This window comes from Mustela erminea, chromosome 15 (assembly GCF_009829155.1).
Source record: "Mustela erminea isolate mMusErm1 chromosome 15, mMusErm1.Pri, whole genome shotgun sequence".
Taxonomy (NCBI): Eukaryota; Metazoa; Chordata; class Mammalia; order Carnivora; family Mustelidae; genus Mustela; species Mustela erminea.
In genome coordinates this window covers 34,399,996-34,422,488 of record NC_045628.1, presented here as the reverse complement: position 1 = coordinate 34,422,488, position 22,493 = coordinate 34,399,996, and the positions used below count along the sequence as shown (strand labels likewise).

The following is a 22,493-nucleotide window of genomic DNA, read 5'->3' as shown; positions in this document are numbered from 1 at the left end:
ATCACCTCTTTAAAGGCTCTCCAAAAGTAGACATATTCCAAAGTACTGGAGTTAGGGCTTCAACAAATGGATTTAGGGAAAAGAAAATCAGCTCTTTAACAGTTTCCTAACAAAGAGAGCCAAACTGGGTGCCTGAGTGGCTCAGTCGGTTAAGCGTTTGCCTTTGGCTCAGGTCATGACCCTGGGGTCCTGAGATGGAGCCCCACATTGGGCTCCCTGCTCAATGGGGAGTCTGTTTCTCCCTCTACCCCTCCCCACCATTTGTGCTCTCTCTCTGCTCTCATTCTCTTAAATAAATAAAATCTTAAGAAAAAAAAAAAAGACAGCCAAACTTGTCATTTATGATGTCTTAAAAGATTTTGGCTCTATCTTTGGAAAAGGTGTTCAAGTAGCTTTGTCAATAAGTGAGGCTCCTATAGATCAAATGAGGAAAAAGCATCCAAGTGCAAAGTTTGCCTAGAAATCAGACATTTGTTCATGAGCACCTAGTTTGCTTGACTATCCTAGTTTTATGCCTAATTCTTAAATAGCCCTTCACTCTTGGCCCAATGGAAGGTGTGGGCAAAAATAAGCATTTAATGTTTCAGGTCCTGGGTAAAGTATTTTCCATACATAGTCTGTGAAGCAGGGATGATTCCCCATCTTCCAGAGAAGGACAATGAATCTCAGTAGTAACTTGCCCCAAATCGTTGAGGCAGAACCAGAGCCTGGCTACTTAGCAGTGTGGTCTCCTGGCTCCTGTGCTTTTCTCAGGTGCAACCGTGAGAACCACAATTCCACTTCTGGGTACATACCAAAAGGCAGTAAAAGCAGGCACTTGAACAGGTATTTATACATCAATATTAAAAGCAGCATTATTCACAATAGCCAAAAGACAGAAACAACCCAAATATTCACTGGGTGAATGGATCAACAAAACGTGGAAAATACATGTTATGGAATATTATTCAGCTCTAAAAAGGAATAAAATTCTGATACATGTTATAATATGGACGAATCCTGAAGACATGTTAAGTGAAAAAAGAGGCACTAAAGCACAAGTACTGTATGATTCTACTTATATTAAGTACCTAGAACAGTAAAATTCTTAGAATAAGTACCTAGAACAGTAAAATTCTTAGAAACAGAAAGCAGAAAAACATTTACCTAGAAAAATGGGCTAAAGGAAGAGAGAGTGGGGAATCACTGCATAATGGCTAGTTTGTTTGGAGGATGTAAAGTTCTAGATAGTAGTGATGGTAGTTTAACAGTGTGAATGTTCTGTTACTCATCTGCACAACTTAAAAATGGTTAAGACGGCAAATTTTCTGTTGTATATATTTTACAATAAAAAAATGTGGCTAGTGTGAAGAACTGAATTTTTAAGTTTAATTAAAGTATGTTTAAAATCCAATATTTGGGGCGCCTGGGTGGCTCAGTGGGTTAAAGCCTCTGCCTTCGGCTCAGGTCATGATCCCAAGGTCCTGGGATCGAGCCCCACATTGGGCTCTCTGCTCTACAGGGAGCCTGCTTCCTCCTCTCTCTCTCTGCCTGCCCCTCGGCCTACTTGTGATCTCTGTCAAATAAATAAATAAAATATTAAAAAAAAAATTAAAAAAAAAATAAAAGCTAATACTTGATTCAGTTATTAGAAAACGTTTAAGTGGGGCGCCTGGGTGGCTCAGTGGGTTGGGGCCTCTGCCTTTGGCTCAGGTCATGATCCCAGGGTCCTGGGATCGAGCCCCATATCGGGCTCTCTGCTCCCTGGGGAGCCTGCTTCCTCCTCTCTCTCTCTGCCTGCCGCTCTGCCTACTTGTGATCTCTGCTGTCAAATAAATAAATAAAATCTTAAAAAAAAAACAAAAACACTAAAGTATGCTTGACACATGTATGAAATTTTGTAGTCTCCCACTATGTAAAGAATCTGTTACTTGAAGTAAAGAAAAATATAATCTCACATATATTTGAAATGCCAACTGTTTCCAAGACTGGGGCAATGTTAATATAGCGTTCTCCTTTCACTACCAGGAGAAAAGTATATTTTACACCTCAAGCCTAATTTTACATTGTAAATTATAGAGCCTTTAAATAATCCTAAGTATTTACCTAAATACAGAATACCTACAGAAACGAGTTGTGTTCATAAAGTATATATTAAATCAAAAGTACATGTCAATACTACCAAAATGGTTTTATTTTTGTCACTGACAACATGCATAATGGTATCATCAACTGCCAATTGTATCATCACAATTTGTTTTGATTTTTTTAAATAGTACTGAAGTATGCATTAAAAATATATGTTTACATTTAACACTTAAAGAAGCTCTCTGTAAACATAATGCCTTCTCAATATATTTTCCTGCTTTGTATCATACATAAATAACCTACAAAATAATAAATAAAACTATTAACTCTTGTGGCCTAAGAGTATATACCAATTCTGGAGCTTGACAAAAATGTTCTCTTTATGATTTTCTGGGTAACAACATACAGAACTTACAGTGTTTACTACCAAATAAATGACTTACCACAAGTCATTATTGTCTCCCAACTGAGTCTGCCAATAATACACCTTCCAGGGTCCTTCGTAAAGATGCTAGGTGCTTACAAAGTCTAAATAATCATGACTAGATTTTACAACAGAAGGCTGTCACTTAATTACTAATATTAAGCCTTACTTTGTCTGAAGTACAAAAATGCTGCTAAAGAGTAAAAACTTGTACTATCATTTAAATGGAAGCTAACAAAATCTAAAATAAAACCAGATTAAAATCCTATCACTCTTGGATAAAATATTCTACCGAGATTTTGCTACAGAACAGAATTAACACTATCCTTCATTTTCCAAATTTTGAACCATCGCTTTGATTATCTAAAACTTTCAGGGAAAAAATAATGACACAAAAAGTGACCTTGGAAAGGAATACTTATAATTCCTAATACACAACACTTGATTATATAGTTTTTGTTTAATGAACAGACTCTATTCCTTCAGAAAATATTATTTGTTGACAGATTCTTCCTATTTAGTGATTAGATAACCACTCAAGATATATTAGGTAACTACTCAAACTATTTTTATGTAATAAAATTAAAGAATTATGCATATTGGAAATATTTCATTATGCATTATTTTTAGGCCATCATTTACAGAGTACAGAACTTAGAAAGAAAAATATTACCAATTAATATTTTCATTAAATTTAAATGGTTCAAATGACAATAATGAGCACTATCATTACTTTTAAAATCTAAGTTTCTAAGTTTTATTTTTCAGTCAATACAAAAAATGATCTGGTTCTTATTGTTAAGGGCCAGGAAAACTTTCATGTTTAAAAAACTAAATATTCTTTAAGGAGAACAGGTTAAAACAAATGATTTCTGTGCTCTTATAAAAAAGATTCTGATATACGCTGTAAATCTAAATCAAATTTCACAAATGGTGGCTGAAATTCTGTCAACTTTTAGCCCAATACAACACAAATCCACAGTTATTTTGCATAAACAATTCAAAATTAAATTTTATAATGGAAATGTCAACAAGTCATAACTACTACATTACTTCTGATGGGTTCCACTATACTTTAACCAGGCACAGCAGATGTGCACATCTGATAGACAGACTGCTTAGAAAATTAAAGCTATCAGAGCTATAAATAAGGAATACATAAATATGAATACAGCGATGCCAACGCATTAGAGCTGTTAAAAAAAAGTAGGATGTGATATAAACACATCTGATAGTTCTCTCTGTAAGCCATTTTCCACTGATTTATAAAGCTATGGTTTTATAATTCTTTTAAAAAGGAAAATGTTTCTACAATGCTGCATGCAGTAATTTCATTGTACATTCCTGACTACAATGCAATCTTCAAATTCTCTTGAAGAGCTTGACGTATCTCATCAGGATTTCTCCAGAAAGTCAGCTTGTCATATTTTCAGCAGCCTAGAACAAGAAAGTAAGTTTCGTTATAATAAAACCACGAAAAAAGAGAAACCATGGAGATATATTTGTCAATACTGCATTGTCATTAACAAACGATGCCTCCTCCACATATCCACTTTTAGGAGGATAATGCAGTGAGGTTTTCACTTTTTGCAGTACATCAGAACTACCTCTTGAACTGACTGCTAGGCTAACAGTGGAAAACTGTTGCATCGTATTAAATAATAAAATTAATATAAAAATACACTGCTATCTGAAAAACTGACCCAAGCAGACCTTCTCCACACACTGTATCCACCTTATCCAGTCTTTATTGGCTTGTCTGTTTCCGCATGTTTCATTATAGCGTGAAAAGGGGATTAAGAATGAAAAAAACCTGTTAGAAAGTAGGGGAAAAAAGGGGAAAAGGGAATAATGGGCACAGGGCTAACCCTGGTTTACCTATACCATGAACTATTATACTTTCTCTGATTATTCTGCAGAAATTTTCAGACACCATGTAAGTCATCGGTAAATGATTTGAGACATTTCTTTTCCCTCTTAAAAGATTTATTTATTGATTTTAGAGAGACAAGAGTGACTGCACACACATGTGCTCAGGGAGGGACAGAGGGAGAGAAGCAGACTCCCTGCTGGCTTCGTTAGTCTGGTAAGGAGCCCAGTGGAGGCTTGATCTCACAACACTGAGATCATGAGCTGAGCTGAAATCAAGAGTCAGATGCTCAACTGACTAAGCCTACCCAGGCACCCCTTGATACATATTTCTAAAAGATAAGGATTTAAACAAGTAATTTCCTAATGCCAAATATGAATATGATGGTTTTAGCTAAGTTTAGAGATACACAGTAAACTTTTAATTCATTTACATTTCAACTTTTTTTTTTTTAAGATTTTATTTATTTATTTGACAGAGAGATTACAAGGAGGCAGAGAGGCAGGCAGAGAGGAGAAAGCAGGCTTCCTGCTGAGCAGGGAGCCCAATGCGGGGGCTCGATCCCAGGATACTGGGATCATGACCTGAGCCGAAGGCAGAGGCTTTAAGCCACTGAGCCACCCAGGCGCCCTACATTTCAACTTCTTAATTAAAACTTTTAAGTTTACTTTTAAGTTTAGCCTAAGTTCAGAGCCCTTTCATGAAAATCCCTTAACATGCTGGGAAAATTGTAGTTAACTCAATCTGAAACATTCTCTTTGCAATCAGCAGAACCTACCTTGTTTGCCCATAGAGTTGGCTATTCTAATTAGCCTTTTGCTTCTTTGGGTTTATTATTTACAAGGATTAGAAACTAGTTTGGAGAAAAATCTCCCTCTTTCCAAAGGCTTCTTATTTCTTTCTACCCTTAAAGGTTCTTACATTAGCTTTAGCTGCAAACCTTTAGTCTCCTTCCTAACCCCATTCTCAGTATTACTTACTTCAAAGAAGACTTGAAATAATATAAACAATTTTAGAATTTTTTAAAAATTAAAATACCTTAATTCTAATGCAATTTAATTTGTCTGGTCCCATTCCATTTTCATACTAATTTTAGAGATTCTCCTCCAAGAAACAGACAATGAAACAAGTATTTTCACCTAAACTAAGAAAGCCATCAACCTTGTACAGCATTCCTCTTATAGGAATATAGCACTCCTCTGTTTGAAAGGACAGCAATGGCTTCCTAAAGAGCTCCAGTTACCATTAGAGACTCCAAAATTTCATAAGCATTGGCCCTGGGAAAAACCAACTTTAGCAGTCTTCCCACACTTTGCTTTCCTGTGTAAGTTTATTCCCTCCTATGGGAGGATGGGTAGGGACACAAGACTTATTAAATCCCTTATTTCTCTCCCAACTCCCAAATTCCACAGCTCCAGTGTCCTCACACCATTCAAACCTTCCTACAGCGAGGAGATGCATCACTGCCCCTAGGAACAGTGATCATACAGGACAGCTCCAAGAGAAAGGGCAAGGCTTATTAGTGTAAAGTGCATCAATAATAGTCCATTTCAAGTAGAAGATACATGAAGAAGGTTTTGCCCAAAATTTCTGAAGCCACAATATGTAAATGATTGCCTATACATAAATATTAGCCTTGAGAAGGCAATACTAAAGTTCAGTGTTTGATAGAATCATTCATAAAAATAAAGCCTATTTTACCTGTAAATGCATTCATTAAAAGACACGGAAACCGAAAAAAAGATAGTCTATTTTTAAAAACTGTACCTCAATTAACAGTCCTACTTATGCTGTGGGAGATACATACAATGTGACACATCTACTGATGCAAAGAAACTGACGCCTGTGACACACAATCAGCTTCTTTTAGTATAAATGATTTAACAATATCAATATACAAACTGTGAGGAACAATTAATGAAAAACTGTTGCAATTTTCTACATAGTTAACAAAGGAAAAACTGGATATTTTAGACCAATAGCTCCTTGCAATATTTCAGGATGTCCTTGAATTATTCTATTTATTTGACAGACAGAGATCACAAGTAGGCAGAGAGGCAGGCAGAGAGAGGAGGAAGCAGACTCCCTGCTGAGCAGAGAGCCCGATGCGGGGCTCAATCCCAGGACTCTGGGATCATGACCTGAGCCGAAGGCAGAGGCTTTAACCCACTGAGCCACCCGGATGCCCCTATTTTACACCTTCTAAAAGAGAGGTTAAGTACCATGTAAGGAAATTCTAATCACTAGGATTTCTAGGCAAAGGCAGTAGAACACAACAGGGACAGTTTTTCCTTACTCTATTATTAGTTCTGAAAGAACCAGACAAAAAATAAAGTGAGAAATTAATTAGCAGCATACCCAAAAAGGAGAAAACCACCATCTGCTTTAAAAGTCTAAAGGGTGGCCAAGGAAAGCTAGGTATGGTTCACAGTGCAGCTCAGAGCTAACCAGCTCCCAATCCCAACCTACCAGCAGCAAGTAAGAGAAAATAAGCACATGTGAAAGGTTATTCCTTAATCCATGAAGTGTATTATTTTTTATTTTTAAAGTAGCATGACAGAATGGTGTTCACCAAATGTTGCTGATTATCTCTTGGGTGGTTCTGAATTATTTCCTTCTTTATATTTTGGTATTTAAATACTTTAAAATTATGAGCACTTTTAAATAAAAATTATAAACAGATTTCAAAAATTCCTTTAAAGAAAAAAGTTCTAATTAACAGATTTTTCTTCTTTGCTAGGCACTTTTCAGAATTCTCCTCCCCATCTAGTTTTAATGAGAAACTGGCATACTGGCTGTTGTTTATGGAGAAATAAGTTTGTGTGTGTCTGTGAGACTAATCTTCCATTCAACGGGTAATGCGTTCTGATTTTGTTTATCTTAATTATTGATTTTGCCTCCTGTATCTCACTACAGTCCACTATTCTCACTATGGTCCACTATTCTCACTATGGAGTAACTAGCATGTTCAAAGCTAAAAAAGCTATGTCAAGTAAGTAAATTCTGAATCTCCTATCCTAAAACCTTGAGTTTATTTTGAGGAAGGAAGTGCTATGCCAAAGCACTTGTCAGTTTCTCTTTTATCCCATCAGCTAGGTTATTTATCCCTGGTTCCTGTATGGCACTGAAAATGCATTATAATATGAAAACTTCATGCTCTTTTGCCTCCCTCTGCTCTGACAAATTCCAACATAAACAACAAAAATTCAAGCAGTTGTGTGAGATGTTTATTAAATAAATTATTTTCCAATAGCATTTCAGAAATTTACTGATCAAACACTATGATGTTGCATTTTATTTTGAATAGCAGGATTATGAGAGAATACTAAACCAGGGAGTGTTCCCATATATCAGTCCATTATTCTAATCACATTTTACCCTTTCTCAAAAAGCAGGCTTAGATATTTTTTTTAGAACTTATTGTAGGTAAAAACTTAGTAGTTAACAGCTCTGAAGTCAGAGTCCAAGTTCAAATCTCAGCTCAACTCCTTCTCAGTAAGTCCTTGGGAGAAGCTGGCCACCACAAGCTTCAGCTTCCTCAGCAGTAAACTACTAACAGCAGTAGCAGTACACTATCATTGCTGTGACTCAAAGTACCCAGAAACATTATTTATTCTTATAGTATTCAGCTATTTTTCTTTCTGTCATATGAAAGCACAGTTGAGTTTAAAAAGAAACAAAGTTTGAATAGTTCCTATAAAGATTTAAAAATATGACTAAAAGAAATCAGCAACCTATATGCACATTTAACAAAGGGTTCACATTCAGAATATTTAAGACTACCAATACAAAAGAAAAAACAGACAACTCAGAAAAAAATGGAAAAACTACTTGAAAAGTATCTCGTAAGAGAAAATGGCCAAAAAAACATGTAAAAAAACACATTCAACCTCATTGGTACTAGGAGAAATACAAACAAAACCACCTAAGAAACCCATACACACCCACCAAAATGACTAAAATTAAAAACACAATAAGTATTGGTGAGATTTGGGGCACGAAAGGGAAACTCACATGCTGCTCATGGAAACAGAAACACAACTACTTTAGAAAAGTTTGGCTTTATCTATTCAAGTTGAAGATAAAGATTACCTAAAACCCAAGCAACCTGCTTTGTAGATACACACCACTGAGCAGAAACGCACGCCCAGATGCATCAGAGACACGCACAACTAGGCTCATAGCTCATAGTCCTAACAGCCCCACACTGGAAGCAATCAAATATCCACTCACAGAAGAAAGGATAACTGAATAGTAGTATATTTGTACAACGAAGCACTATTTCAGTGAAAAGGACTGTATCACAGCCACACACAACATAAACGAATCTCCGGAGCGCCTGGGATCCGCACACAGAATCTGCTTGACATTCTCTCTCGTCCTCCTTTCTCTGTCCCTCCCCTGCTCCTGTGTGCACTTGCAGGCACTCTTACGCTCTCTCACATAAAGTCTTAAAAAAAAAAAAAAGAACCTTACATGACTCTACTCGGAAGTGGAATCTTAAAAAAAAAAAGGAATAAACAAAAAGCAGAATCAGACCTATAAAAACAGAAAAAACTGATGGCCCACAAAGGGGAGGAGAGAGGGGGATGGACAAAATGGGTGAAGGGGGGAGGAAGAGAGAGGGTTCCAGTTACAGAATAAGTCACAGGGATCGAAGTCACAGCATAAGGAACAGTCAGTAATATTTTAATAGTGAAGTTACAGGGCAGCCGGCAGCAAACCTGCTGGGGCAGCTGGTAGCTCAGTCAGTTAAGTTTATCTGCCTTCAGCTCAAGTCATGATCTCAGGGCCCTGGCATCCAGCCCTGTGTCAGGCTCCCTGCTCTGCCCCTCCTCTCCCTGGCTCTCTCTCTCTAATAAATAAATAAATAAATAATCTTTAAAAAAAATATATATAGGGTGCCTGGGTGGCTCAGTTGTTAAGCAGCTGCCTTCGGCTCAGGTCATGATCCCAGGGCCCTGGGATCAAGGCCCACATCAGACTTCCTGCTTGGTGGGAAGCCTTCTTCTCTCTCTCCCACCCCCCCTGCTTGTGTTCCCTCTCTCTCTCTCAGTCAAATAAATAAGTAAAATCTTTAAAAAATAAAAATAAAAAAAATATATAAACCTGTCAAGTCACTAAGTTGTACATTTAAAACTAATGTAAAACTCATGTGTCAACTATTCTCAAAAAAACGAGGAACAAAAAAATACCCTCTCAAACATAATGTTAAATGAAGAACCCAGTCAAGACTGGGCTGTAAGATTCTGGTTTATAACGGAGGACATTAGGAGAAGGAAAAATGAACTAGGGGAAATCAGAGGGGGAGACGAACCATGAGAGACTATGGACTCTGAGAAACAAACTGTGGGTTTTGCCGGGGGGGGGGGGGGGGGGGGTTGGGGGTTGGGTGAGCCTGGTGGTAGGTATTAAGGACAGCATATATTGCATGGAGCACTGGGTGTGGTGCATAAGCAATGAATCTTGGAACACTAAAAAAATAAAATTTTTTTAAAAAAATAGATTCTGGTTTATACCACATTCTAAAATTTTACAAATAAACCGCATCATTTAAAAACCCATGTTTAGTCAGTAAAACTGTTAAAAATACGAAAGCTTCTACCATGAAAATCAGGGTAGTAATTACTGGAAGGGGGAGCAGGAGAGGTTAGTGATACAGTGATAGGGGAGCTCAAGGGAACTTGTAGGGCTCTAGCAATGAAAATTGTACAGATATTCTCTTTATGATAGTTATGCTCTGTAAATGTCTTCTGTTTACCTTTCTGTGTTTCAAGTTTTAAAAATCTTGAGGCACCTGGGTGGCTCAGTTGTTAAGCATCTGCCTTCAGCTCAGGTCATGATCCCAGGGTCCTGGGTTTGAGCCCCACATTGGGCTCCCTGCTCTGTGGGAAGCCTGCTTTTCCCTCTCCCACTCCCCCTGCTTGTGTTCTCTCTCTTGTGTCTCTGTCAAATAAAAATCTTTAAAAAAAATAAAGTTTAAAAATTCTTCAAAACAATCCAAATCACTGGAATTTACTAGAGATTGACTAAATTTGAGATGGGTAAACTACATGTATTATAGTTTTGTTTTCTCAAAGGAAAAAAAAAAAAGCTGGAGAAAAGTCACTTTGTCCTTGGACAAGTTTTCAGAGGGACTAACTTGAATCAGTATCTGTAGTGAGTTACTGTTATATAAACATGAAAATAAAATCACCCAAGATTTTAAGTCATGTAAGCAGAGTAAGAGAGAGAATATACTTTTCCTGTTTCCAATGTGAGCAACTAAAAAGTGGTGAGTTTGTATTTGGAAAAAGGTGGTCCTCCGGGCCCACAGTGGCTGTGCAGCCAATTGGCCTCAGCAGTCCCTTCTTCTCAGAGCTACTATGTGTCATTCTTCCCTTTTCTTTTTCTTTTTTTTTTTTTTTTTAAAGATTTTATTTATTTGACAGACAGATCACAAGTAGGCAGAGAGGCAGGTGGAGAGAGGGGAGGAAGCAGGCTCCCTGCTGAGCAGAGAGCCCCATGTGGGGCTCGATCCCAGGACCCTGAGACCATGACCTGAGCCGAAGGTAGAGGCTTAACCCACTGAGCCAATCAGGCACCCCAATTCTTCCCTTTTCTTGAAGGAGAAACACATGATCACAGACATGTAGGCCTACTGGCCAGTTTCCTTCCTGCAGAATCCAGGTACAGAATCCCAGCTTTCCTTTATTTTGTCTGGGTTCCTTTCAGTCAAGTCCAAGACGGCTGACTACATTTATAAATCACACATCCAATCTCCGCACCAGAGCCACACCTCTGGGCTTTCTCTCTAGAGCATGCTCTCTAGGCAAGGCTGAGAATTTTCCAAATCAAGTGCTGGTTCCTTTTCGCTTACCAGTTCCTTCCTTGATTTCTCATTCATCTTCTATCTTAATTTAAGTAGTAGGGAGAAATTTTGCTCTTACACTTTCCGCACTTTGCTAGGAAATTTCCTCAGCTAAATGTCTAAGTTCATCATTTACAAGTTTTATTTTTCTTCCACTTGTAAAACATAATTCAGCCAGGTGCTGTCATTTTATAATAAGGACAACCTTCCTACCACTGTTGAATAATATGTTCCTTACGAGATCGCACCTGAAGCCCCTTTAATGTCCATTATTTCCAGCAACATTCTGCTCATCATGATATATGTACAAGACAATAAGACAATTAAAGCCTTCCCTACTGCTCTTCTCTCCTTTCTGAGCCCCTACCAGAATTGCCTTTAATGTCCAGAGTTCTACCAACACTTTCTTCAATGAAATCTGGGTCCTTTCTATTAAGTATGTAAAATTTTCCAACTTCTACCCAACACTTAACTCCAAAGCCACTTCCTGACTTGTAGATATCTGTTACAACAGCACCCCACTTGCTAATAGTGAAACCTGTACTAGCTTTCTAGGGCTGCCATTACCAACTGCCATAAACTGGGTGACTTAAAACAACAGAAATTTATTTTCTCGCAGTTCTAAAGGCCAGAAGTTCCAAATTACGGAGTCAGAAGGCTCTAGCAGAAGATCCTTGCCTCTTCGTAGCTTTTGATGGCTGTCAACAATCCTAGGCCACTACTGCAATCTCTGCCTCCACTGTCACGAGGCTGTGTCTGTGTCTGGGTCTCCACATGGTGCTCTCTTGGGTATATCTGTCCGAATTTCCCTTGTCGTATAAGGACATCCGTTATCCATTACGATCTTATCTTAACTTGATTATACTTGCTGATTAACAATTTCCAAATAAGGTCACATTCACAGGTACTGGCCTTGTACAAATCGTTTTGGGCACAGACACAATTTTACTCACAAGGAAAATTCTAAACATACCTGGAGACTTCTGTGAAGAGAAAATGTGGTCCATGATAGTAGCAATTTTTGTAACTGAACATCTGCTACTAAGTTCTGTTTTCAGAATTTCTGATGGTGACAAAAGCTAGTTTAATAGTATTTGAGTAGGATCTTTCACATAAACTCATTAACCATCTTCTAAACAAAAGAATCTTTCTTTAGAATGAACTAACACACAGACTCTAACCTTTAGTGCTTCAGTGGCCTTGCGAAGTTCCTTAATAACCGACGATAAAGCTTCTGGATTAATTCCTTGTTCACAAAGCCGTACACAAATAGACAGAGTTTCCATATCTAAGCCAGTATTCAAAATTCTTGAAATTTCCAGCAGAACTGAAAAAGACACAGAAGAAACTTCAAAAAAATTACAGTAAAAAAATGTATACAACAATACATTGGTTTTAGTTCATATAATACTGCACAGTACCAAAGAACTAGCACAACATCACTAGATTTTGAAATTGTCATGTAATACAGAAATACACTTATACCCTACCTCCACATAATTGCTCTTTTACACTTTGATTTATAGTCTACCATTTACTACTTAAATATATGCATCATAATCAGGATTATTCTGAACATTTCTCCATTTTTAGTACGCTTTTACAATGTAATTTAGTTTCATAACATCCCATTTTATGAAAACACATACATTACTTAACTATCCTATTTTAAGAGTTAAGTGGGTCTCATTTTTCCCCACTGAAATAATCCTATGATAAGCATCTGTACATGCTAACTTCATTTTATTTCATTAGGATAAATTCCTAAAAGTGGAACTGCTCAGTAATATACATATTTAAGCCTTTAAAAGTACTTAGAATCTTCTACAATTTGACAAAGTAATCATGTCCATTAAAATCTAATAGTAAAAAATGAAAGCTTATTTTTTAACTTCATTTTTTATAATACTTCATTTTACTATAGTTTATAAAAATAATTGACATAAGAAACACTAGCAAAGAGAAGCACAGAATATAAATACATCGGCTTCATTAAATTTTGTTTTATGGTGGTTGGTCCCCAGAGCATGTTTAGAATTTGTTAAAGTCAATGGTCAACATGTTATCTATGGCTTCCTGTAATATTTTCCCTTGGCATTATACTTAGAAAGTTATTCTCCATGCAAAGATTATATAATTATCCACCAGTATTCCCTTCCATCACTTCAAAGTTTATTTCCTGCCTGCCTATGAACATTTAACTCCCTGGAGTTTGGGTAGAAGATAGGATCTAACCTCACCTCCCAAAAATAAGCCCATTTCCTCAACATTATTTACTGAGTGATCTCTCCTTCTACTACTTGGTTAAGATGTCACTTTTATTACATAGTAAATTCCCATTTATCCATAGATCTGTTGCATCTCTATCCTATGTCAGAACCATGATTGTAATTACAAACATTTATCAACATACAGAAGGTTAAACATTCTTTGTTATCTTTCCTTTCACAAGCTTCTTTATTCTTTCAGCGAACTTAAAAGATCTTGATCAAGGGGCACCTGGGTGGCTCAGGTGGTTATGCATCAGACTCTTGATTTCAGTTTACGTTATGATCTCAGTGTTGTGAGATCCAGCCCGGCATTTCGGCATTTCCTCCCTGGGCGCGGAGCCTTCTTAAGATTCTCTTTCTCTCTCTCGCTCTCTGCCCCCCCCCCCCCCCGGCCTCTTTCCCTCTCTAAAAATCTTAATCAATTCCAAGCACGAAGTCCATTAGGATTCTGACTTGAATTGCATAAAAACTATGTTATTTTGGGGTGAATGGGAAAGTTAACAATTTTGAAGGATATATGAAGTCCAACTCCTTCAAAAAACTAACATCCAAGAAAAACAAAAAACATCCCATGATGTTTATGGGATGGGTCCTTCTCAGCTCTTCATATCAGACATTCATTTTCATCTCCAGAATCTCAAGGTTTTTTTTTTCCTTAAATGTCTTCTGTGCCTATACTTAACTTTTTGAATACATGGGAATACAGTTTTAATGCCCTTGTCCATCTAATTCTAATATCTGTGTCAGTTTCATGTCTGTTTCAACTGACTGGATTTTTCTATCATGGCTTGTATTTTCCAGCTTTGCATACTTAATAATTTTTAATTAGATGCTTGACATTGTAAATTTTACCTTGCTGGTTGCTACTTTTATATTTCTATATTCTTTTTTAGAATATTTTCAAACATATTCTTGAGCTTTGTAATGAGATGCAGTTATCTCATTATTTCATGACGTTTGATACTTTTGAGTCTCTTAAGATTTATATAGTCAGGATCAGAGCTCTGTTTAGCGTACTGCTAATTGTTTCTCATCACTGAGGCAACACCCTCCTGAGTGCTCTACTAAATGCCTCATGAATTACGAAGTCTTCCATTCTGGCTGGTAGATACAAGCAGTTTTCAGCCTTTGGTGAGCACTGTGTACTGTTCCCTCTAATTCTTCCAGATGCCTTTCCTAGCTTTGTAGGTACTTTCCTCACACACATGTGCTAATCAAATGCTCTGCTCAGTATTTGAGGGGGACCCTCCGACTGGTCTCCAGAATTCTCTCTCTGTAAGCTCTTTCCTCTCAGGTATTCTGTCCTACAAACTCTACCTGCTTTGGTCTTCCTGGATTCTGAACTCCTTCTGCTAACCTTGGGGGTCCACACCACTCCCCAACTGCGCTAAGGCCTGGAAACTTTCTGAAGGTACCAAGAGCAGGCAACGATTGGGCTCTCTTCATTTACTGTCTCTGGGATCACTGCCCTTTACCATCTGATGTCCAGTGCCCTGAAAATCATTATTCTGTCTGGGTTTTTGTTTTTTCCAGGTAGAAGTGTAAATCCAGTTTTGTTACTCCATCTTGGCTGGAAGCTGACAGTCCTTTCTGTTTCATTTCTTCAGTTTTGACATGCCGACATATCAATACTGCCCTTCAGCTATATGCAGGCGGTCGTTCATGTTATCTGCTGAATTTATTTCAATAACTCTATTTTAAGATTTCTAATCCTCCCCCATTAATTTCTTGTCCTTATTTCAGTTAAATGCTTTTTTATAACCACTTATTTTGTGGCTATTGTTTCTGCCTTTACTTACTGAAGCTATATTCTTATCTTTGGCCATTTCTGAGATCTGTGTTTTCTGTTTCTTCAAGTTTAAGCAGGCACCAAAAGAGTGGTAAGGGTCTGCTCTCTACAGCACCTGACTTCAAATTTCACCTTCATTACTTGGTAGGCAAGGCTACCTTTCTTTTATTTATTTTTTTAAAGCTTTATATAGGAAGAAAGAAAAAGAGCAGCCAGCAGAGGGAGAAGCAGACTCCTGGCTAAGCAAGGAGCCCGATTTGAGATTCAATCCCAGGACCCTGGGATCATGACCCGAACTGAAGGCAGACAGTTAGCCAACTGAGCCACCTGGGTGTCTCAAAAGGTAACCTTTCTGTGCCTTTACTTTATCACACTGTGAAATAGGGCTAATAGTACTTCTTTTACAGGATCATTGTGAGGATTATAAGACATACTCAGAATGCTGTGTCCACTGGCATCTAGTGCACAAAGAAAGAGCTATTATTACTACCTTCTCTTTTTTCAGTTCTCATGCAAGTTGTTTTTCAAGTACCTTAGGTACTTAGTGATTTCTGCCTGGAAGCTCATCTTCAACAGGAGATTTTTCTTGCTGTTCTGAACAGGTGAAGCATCCTTGGATGGGCAGTCTCACACTGGTCTCAGGCCTCCGGCACAGACCTAGCGGAAGCACACTGGCTCCAGAGCCACAGACATGCGGACGGTACTTCCCAATTCCTGGCCATGGCAGATGGTACATTTCTGGCCCCAGCTTCACTCAGGCAGGGCAATGTGGTTTGTCAGGTTCCATTCCCAGTCTCCTGCTGTGGTTCCCATCTGCTCCTCTTTGGGGGAAAACCTCTCCCCTTCTAACTAGGAGATTTCTCTTTCTTGTTTTTGAACATGGCTGTGACAATAACTGCATTTTTGTATTATTTCCTGTCATTTTTATATGCTTCGAGCAGAAGGTTTTAGCCAAGTACTCCATCATCATCAATTTTGGTAGTGAACCACCAATTTCTTTAATTTTGAGTTCTGTCTTCACAAATGCATTCTACCTTGCTTTGGTATATTCTAGGTGATTAGTGTAAATGTTCTAGAATATGACTTATTTTTATTTTGTAACTAGCCACCTTAACAAATTCTACTGAAGTTTTTCAGTTAATTCTCGTTTTCTAATTAGATAATCATTTTACCTATAAGTAATAGTTTCATACCCTTCCTAACAGTCTTTTCCTTTTCTTATCCTGCATTATTTGCTTAAACTTTCATATCAGTGGTTAGAAAAAAAAAATTCAGTGAAAGTAAGTATTTCTAATTTTATTTGGAATGCTTTCAACACTAACATTAAGGATGATGGTAATTTCATACAGCTATCCTCTGGCGTGTTAACAATGTACTATTGTCTTTTGCTAAGACTTTAAAATCAGAGAAAAAGTACCGAGTCTTATGAATACCTTTTCATCAAACACTGAAATAACCAGGTAGCTTTTTCCGTTTGACAGGAATGAAAGAACACATTACACTGACAGACTGTATTCACAGCTGAAGAATAGTGAGCCTGGGAAATCCCTACTTTTAAAGTCAGCAGTTAGCAAACTTGCTCTTTATATGGAAGTAGCTGTTACCTTATCCCTCAAGTTGTTCACTGTAAATAGACTGCTGAGAAAGAACAGGAAGAAAGAGAAGCCAGGGCCTTGCCTTTTTGGCCTGCTGAGCAAGAACGTACGGGTATGATCAGGGCTCAAGCTGCATCTCCCAATAGTGACATTGCAGGACTTCTGACACTTAAAGAGGTGATAGAGCTTCCCTTGAGGCACTCTCCCTTGCAACCCAGCCACCAAGTGGGAGGAAACCCACATGTACCAGACAACAGCCCCTGCTGCAGGCATGTCAACTAGAAGACTGTGAGGGAGGAAGCTTCAGCACTAACTGCAATGCATTAGAGGCCCTCTATGAGAATTACCCTGATAAGCCTAGTCAACCCAGAAACATGAGAGACAAGTAATTGTTGTTTTATGCAAGTCTGGGATGGTTTGTTATGCAGCAGCAAACGAAAACATGTACTCTCTGACCCTACTCCAGGTCTCCAACATTATCACCATCATCAGCATCACCATTATCTGTTGCTAAAATTCTCCTTTCCAGTTTTCTCTTCATGGTAGACCCCATCTATCAATGCTCTGCTTATTCCTGACTTCATGCCTTAGTTCATGCTTTTCTCCTGTGTCTTTTCTCTTTTCTCCATGTAACTCCATGCTCTCTTTCAGGTCCATCTCAGGACTAGTATTTCCTTCTTTAAGCTTTTTTGTAAAATGTATGTAGATCTTTGCCTCCTAACTTCATAAGCCATCTATAATAAGTACTTCTGCAGTGCCTACTGTATAATTGGCCCTTAGGTGTATTCTGTGTCTACTACACTACTGCTGGGAATATAGTTGTGGAAAAGACAGATACAGTCCCAATCAATCCTCATGGAATTACATTCTACGAAAGAGAGATACTAAATAATAACTGACCCTATTTAAATGGGAAAGAGGGATAAGAAAAGCACACCTCCAAAACAAATTAGAAGGGTGTCTTACATAGTTGTGAAAGATAGTGTTTAGGCAAGACTTGTGTGAAGAAGTGACAAGTAAGTTTACACTTCAAGAGTGACAAGAAATCAACCTACCTAATGCAGAGGTAGGAAGAAGTGCTAGAAGAGTGAGAGGGAAAAAAACAGTTTGTGCAAAAGTTCCCTAACTAAAAAGAACTTGGTAAAGAACCTTTCATAGATCCAAAAGGTTCTTCATGTAAAGGCAATGTAATTATAGGAGCAGCCTAAGTGTAAAATATGAGAAAAGACAGACACAAACACCCACTAAGGCTCTACTAAAGATTTTAGAACTTCAGGAAGCTATTAATGAACATAAAAATGGGAGTATGACTATCAGATTTTCATTTTTAAAAGACTCTGGTTGCATAATAGGGTATGGATCTTGAAAAGAGACAGAAAACCCACGGAGAGGGAGTCCAGTTAAGTTACTGCCATCTTGGGGACAGATAAGTAGATAGCATGGACAGGAGAGATTAGGACAAGTGGTCAGATCTGAGATGAAGCAAGAACTGAAAGGGCTTAGTGAGAAACAGAAGGTAGGGGAGGTAAAAGAAAGCAATAAAGATTCCTAGCTTTCCTTCCCCCATGAGTAACTAGACTGACAGCCTAGGGACCATACATTTGTTTCACCGACACCACCTAATACGCTGTGAACTCTCTTAACTCCTTCTTCTAGTTTACCACCTGATATATAATAAAGTAGCACTACACTGAAACCCTCTGGTAAGGAAGAGGTTCATTTTTATTACAATTATAAAGAACATAATTACTAGTAGTAATTGGAGGCATAAGGAAAATTTTAAAATATACGAAAATAACAAAGTATGAAACTATCAAGATAGTATCTAAAATTTCAAAACCTTGAAAAACAAAAGAGGCAAGTGAGTACACTGGAGAACAGAGAGAGAGGGAGTAGAAAAGACCAACATTTTAAAGAAGGAATCTGGAAGAGAATGTTGAGGGCTAAAAAATGAAAGCAGGGAATTGATACAAGAGCTTATACTAAATCAGGGCCAGGATGAGTCAGGTTCCTTTCAGACTGAGCCACACAGATATATTAAAAAGTCTACCTATTTTTGAAATATCATTATCAAAATGCTTTCATTTCACAACAAAAATATAAGTGTTTATAGCTGAGTTTTACAACCCTGAAATCATTCAGATCCATTAAAAGATTAAATTACTGGGGCACCTGGGTGGCTCAGTCAGTTAAGCATCTGCCTTCGGCTTTGGTCATGAATGGGATGGAGCCCTGCATCGAGTTCCCAGCTCAGCGGGCTGTCTGCTTCTCCCTCTGCCATTCACCCCACTTACGCTTGTGTTCACCCACTCTTTCTCTTCCTCTGAAATAAATAAAAATCTTTTAAAACCAAAAAGATTAAATTACTGTTAGCCGACTCTAGTACTGATGGGAGAGAAGTAGTGAGGAAGATGAGAATATACTAGATCTTGAAAGTGGATAGTCAGACTCAAACTTCTGACTCTCATGGCTAGATTTAAATAGAGTGAAACCCCGCACTGACAAAATTTCAAATAATAATGTTATTTGGGTAGTTCTGTCTAGCCCCTTGGCTGCGCTAAAGTTTTATTTCTGGGAATGAATGTGGAGGAACTTGGGACTATAAAATGATAACATGGGGACACCTGGGTGGCTCAGTCGGGTAAGCATCTGACTTAGGCTCAGGTCATGATCTCAGGATTCTGGGGTTCCCCAGAGAAGGGAATCCATTCCCAACAGAGAGTCTGCCTCTCCCTCTGAGCACCACTCCACTAGTGCATGGCTGTGCATGTGCTAATAAATAAATAAAATCTTCAAAAATAAAATAAAATGACAACATGTAGAATTTTTCCAGTTCAGTGTATGGTCAATTATTTACAGTGTGCTTCTGTGTTTACCTTTGGGCTTCAATTATTATAGACAACATGGAACATCCATTAACTTTGGCGTAATTCAACTTCTCATTTTATATGACTCTTCTGGACTTCAATTATGGCATGACAGCAGGGATTTTCTAGAAGTTCAGAATTCTAATGGACATGATAGTCCCTAGCTGCCACATTTAACAAATGATGATTCACTGCCAACTGGGGCCTTCCCATCTTGAGGTTTGTAGGTGAACTGTGTGTTACAGGAGGAGTGTTCTCTAAGAAACACAGCCTCTCATTGAATTTTGTTTTAAATCTGTTATTTCTTCACTTTGTCATGTTCTTACACTCAATAATCTTCATTTTACATATACTTCTCTCAGTAAAAATCCTGATCCAACCAATACAATCAGTCCTCATTTGTACATCAATAGTTCCACCAGAGATTAAAATGGGAGTTTCCATCCAAATGGGATCCTATGGCCGTATAATAAGGAAGCTGAGCATAGCTAACAAAACCTGACAGAAGTGAGGCCTCATACTCTCCATTCGTTTAAAACAAACACTGACTTCCAAGCAAAGGTGTAAATCAATACAACCATCACCCACTTTTTGAAAGTTTGTCTTACTCCACTCTGCTTGTACAGAAGATTTATATTAGTAGATATTTTTGCTCCAAAAGCAATCCGAGTTTTCACTTTTATGAAAAAAGGCAAAAATGAAAATAGTGTTCAGTGTTTATTTGTGGTAAGCCATCACAGGGCATGACCGTAGCACTTAGAGTGTCACTGCCAAGCTCCTTCCCCAGGAACTACATTGAACATCTCACCATCAAGCTGCCAGAGCTCTGAACTGTGTCTGGGAGCATCTGTGCTTTATCTGTACTTATTTTGTGCATCTGTTAACAAGATATGTCCTAAGATATCAGAAAAACCTAAGAAAGGTTATTTTTTTAGTCTGAGAACACTCAAAAATTTTTTTTCCATATGAATCAATACTAACTGCTTCACTCTACACCATTTTGGCTTTAGGAAAGATTTCATGGAAATGCTCTGCTTTCAGATACTGGGGAAACGTATAATGTGGTACATCAAGAAGGAAGAGAAACAGGATTAATATGGTGTTAAGAATAAAATCTGGGGCGCCTTGGTGGTTCAGTCAGTTGAGCGTCCAACTCCTGATTTCAGCTCAGGTCGTATCTCAGGGAGGTGGGATGAAGCTCCGCCCCCCAAGCGCGGAGTCCACTTGTACCTCTCCCTCTGTTCCTCACCCCTTCTAAAACTAATGAATAAAATAAACAATTAAATTCTACTTTTGGAGAAACAGCAAAATAGATATTTGGTATGTAAAAAATGAGATGCAAATGTTCCAATAATATAAGTAGGTCTGGAAAAAGAAAGCACCAACCCTTGCAGAAAAAGCCTAAAGTCTTACTGGAAGCCCCATAAGGAGTGGCTGAATCAGTAAGTGGAGCCTACAGTGAAACAGACCGGGAGACAGAGCGGGGAGGCCGACACTACCGAGTGAGAATTGCAGTTACGTTTCAATAGAGATGGAGACTAATGTCAATATCCCCTGGAAAATGAAAAAAAAAAAAAAAAGGCAGTATTTAACACCCATCAAAACCATCTAAGTGGATGTGAATAATATGGAGACAAAGGAGTCTGCAAGTGGGACGTACATATAATATAACACAAAGGTAATAATAACTATCTTTTGATTCATTATCTTCGATATGCCTTTACCTGGTCTGTGGGTATTTAATATCCACAAGAACCTTAGGAGGAAGTGACCTCATTTTATAGAAAAGAAAGACCCAGGCTCACTGGAGTAGTCGTAGTAGCTTGTCCAAACTCACCCCCAGGAGTAGAAAGTGGCGGAACCAGCATCAGAGAGTAGAGAGAAGGTAACTCCAAGACACTCCATCTTCTAGCACGTGTGCGCAGGCTTGACACCCGCGACCCTTGGGGCGCGACCACAAGTAAATACACCTACAGCCTCGGACACCGGCGTCGCGGGCTCCGAGACGAAACGGAGCAATTCCGCAGATGGGGCGACCTGCTCACTCGCTCCTTATTTAAGAAGAGCCTAGTTTAGGGCCAGAGACAAAGGACACAGCGGCGACGAAACACACGAGGCTACGGTCCGCACGAGGCTTACAGTCTTGAAGAGGGTTCCGGCTCGGGATAGAGAGAGACAAGGGCGCTCTTCGCACCCCGCGCCGCGCCGCACCTGAAGCCGAGCCGCCAGGAAAGCACGCCCGGCCTCCGCCGCGGCCGAGGGGCGTGGCGCGCGGGGAGCGGGAGACGCGCGAGTTCCGCGCGGGAGGCACGAGGCGCGCGCCCGGCTGACGTGAGGGCTGGAACGTCGTGCGCGCGACAAACTACGCAAGAGCGAAGAGACATCTCTCAAAGGATGGCATCATCCGCACTACGGTCCTGGCGGGTCCCTTGGGAGGACCCCCAAGGATGCCCCTTGGGGCAGGAAGTGTACCCCAAGTCATTCTTGGCTTACCGCCGCCTGGGCGCCCCGGCTGCGGGACACGGAGACAAGGTAAAGGGGGAGAAACAGGCACTCACCGTCCATGGTCTCCCTCACCGCGTTCAGATTCGCCGCCGCTGCCGCCGCCGCCCCGGCACAGCTGCTACTCGCCATGGCGGAGGCCGAGGGAGGCGGGAGAAGGGCCTGACCCGGAACTGGAGCGCCTTCCTTTCTCCTGGGCAATCACACCACGCGTCCCCCGCTCACGCCGGGCAGGCTCCGCCCCTCGCGCTCATCGCCG

General features: G+C 39.1%; 1 protein-coding gene and 1 long non-coding RNA gene across 3 annotated transcripts; both read right to left on the bottom strand.

Annotated features, from left to right (window-relative positions):
• Positions 1–267: 267 nt before the first annotated feature.
• On the bottom strand, positions 268–1,341 carry LOC116574156. Its single transcript, XR_004279130.1, has 2 exons — positions 1,101–1,341; positions 268–1,070 (listed from the first exon to the last, which is right to left on the bottom strand). It is a non-coding gene; the product is annotated as an uncharacterized LOC116574156 (long non-coding RNA).
• An 814-nt stretch (positions 1,342–2,155) lies between these two features.
• Positions 2,156–22,488, bottom strand: MZT1 (mitotic spindle organizing protein 1). 2 transcript variants are annotated; one of them, XM_032314701.1, is made up of 3 exons: positions 22,291–22,488; positions 12,393–12,538; positions 2,156–3,928 (listed from the first exon to the last, which is right to left on the bottom strand). In XM_032314701.1, exons 1-3 carry the CDS (start codon positions 22,364–22,366, stop codon positions 3,905–3,907), a joined length of 246 nt encoding a protein of 81 aa, XP_032170592.1. In that variant the 5' UTR covers positions 22,367–22,488; the 3' UTR covers positions 2,156–3,904. The 2 variants fall into 2 exon arrangements, with proteins under 2 accessions (XP_032170592.1, XP_032170593.1); XM_032314702.1 differs by lacking the exon at positions 2,156–3,928 and adding an exon at positions 11,579–12,274.
• Positions 22,489–22,493: the final 5 nt, after the last annotated feature.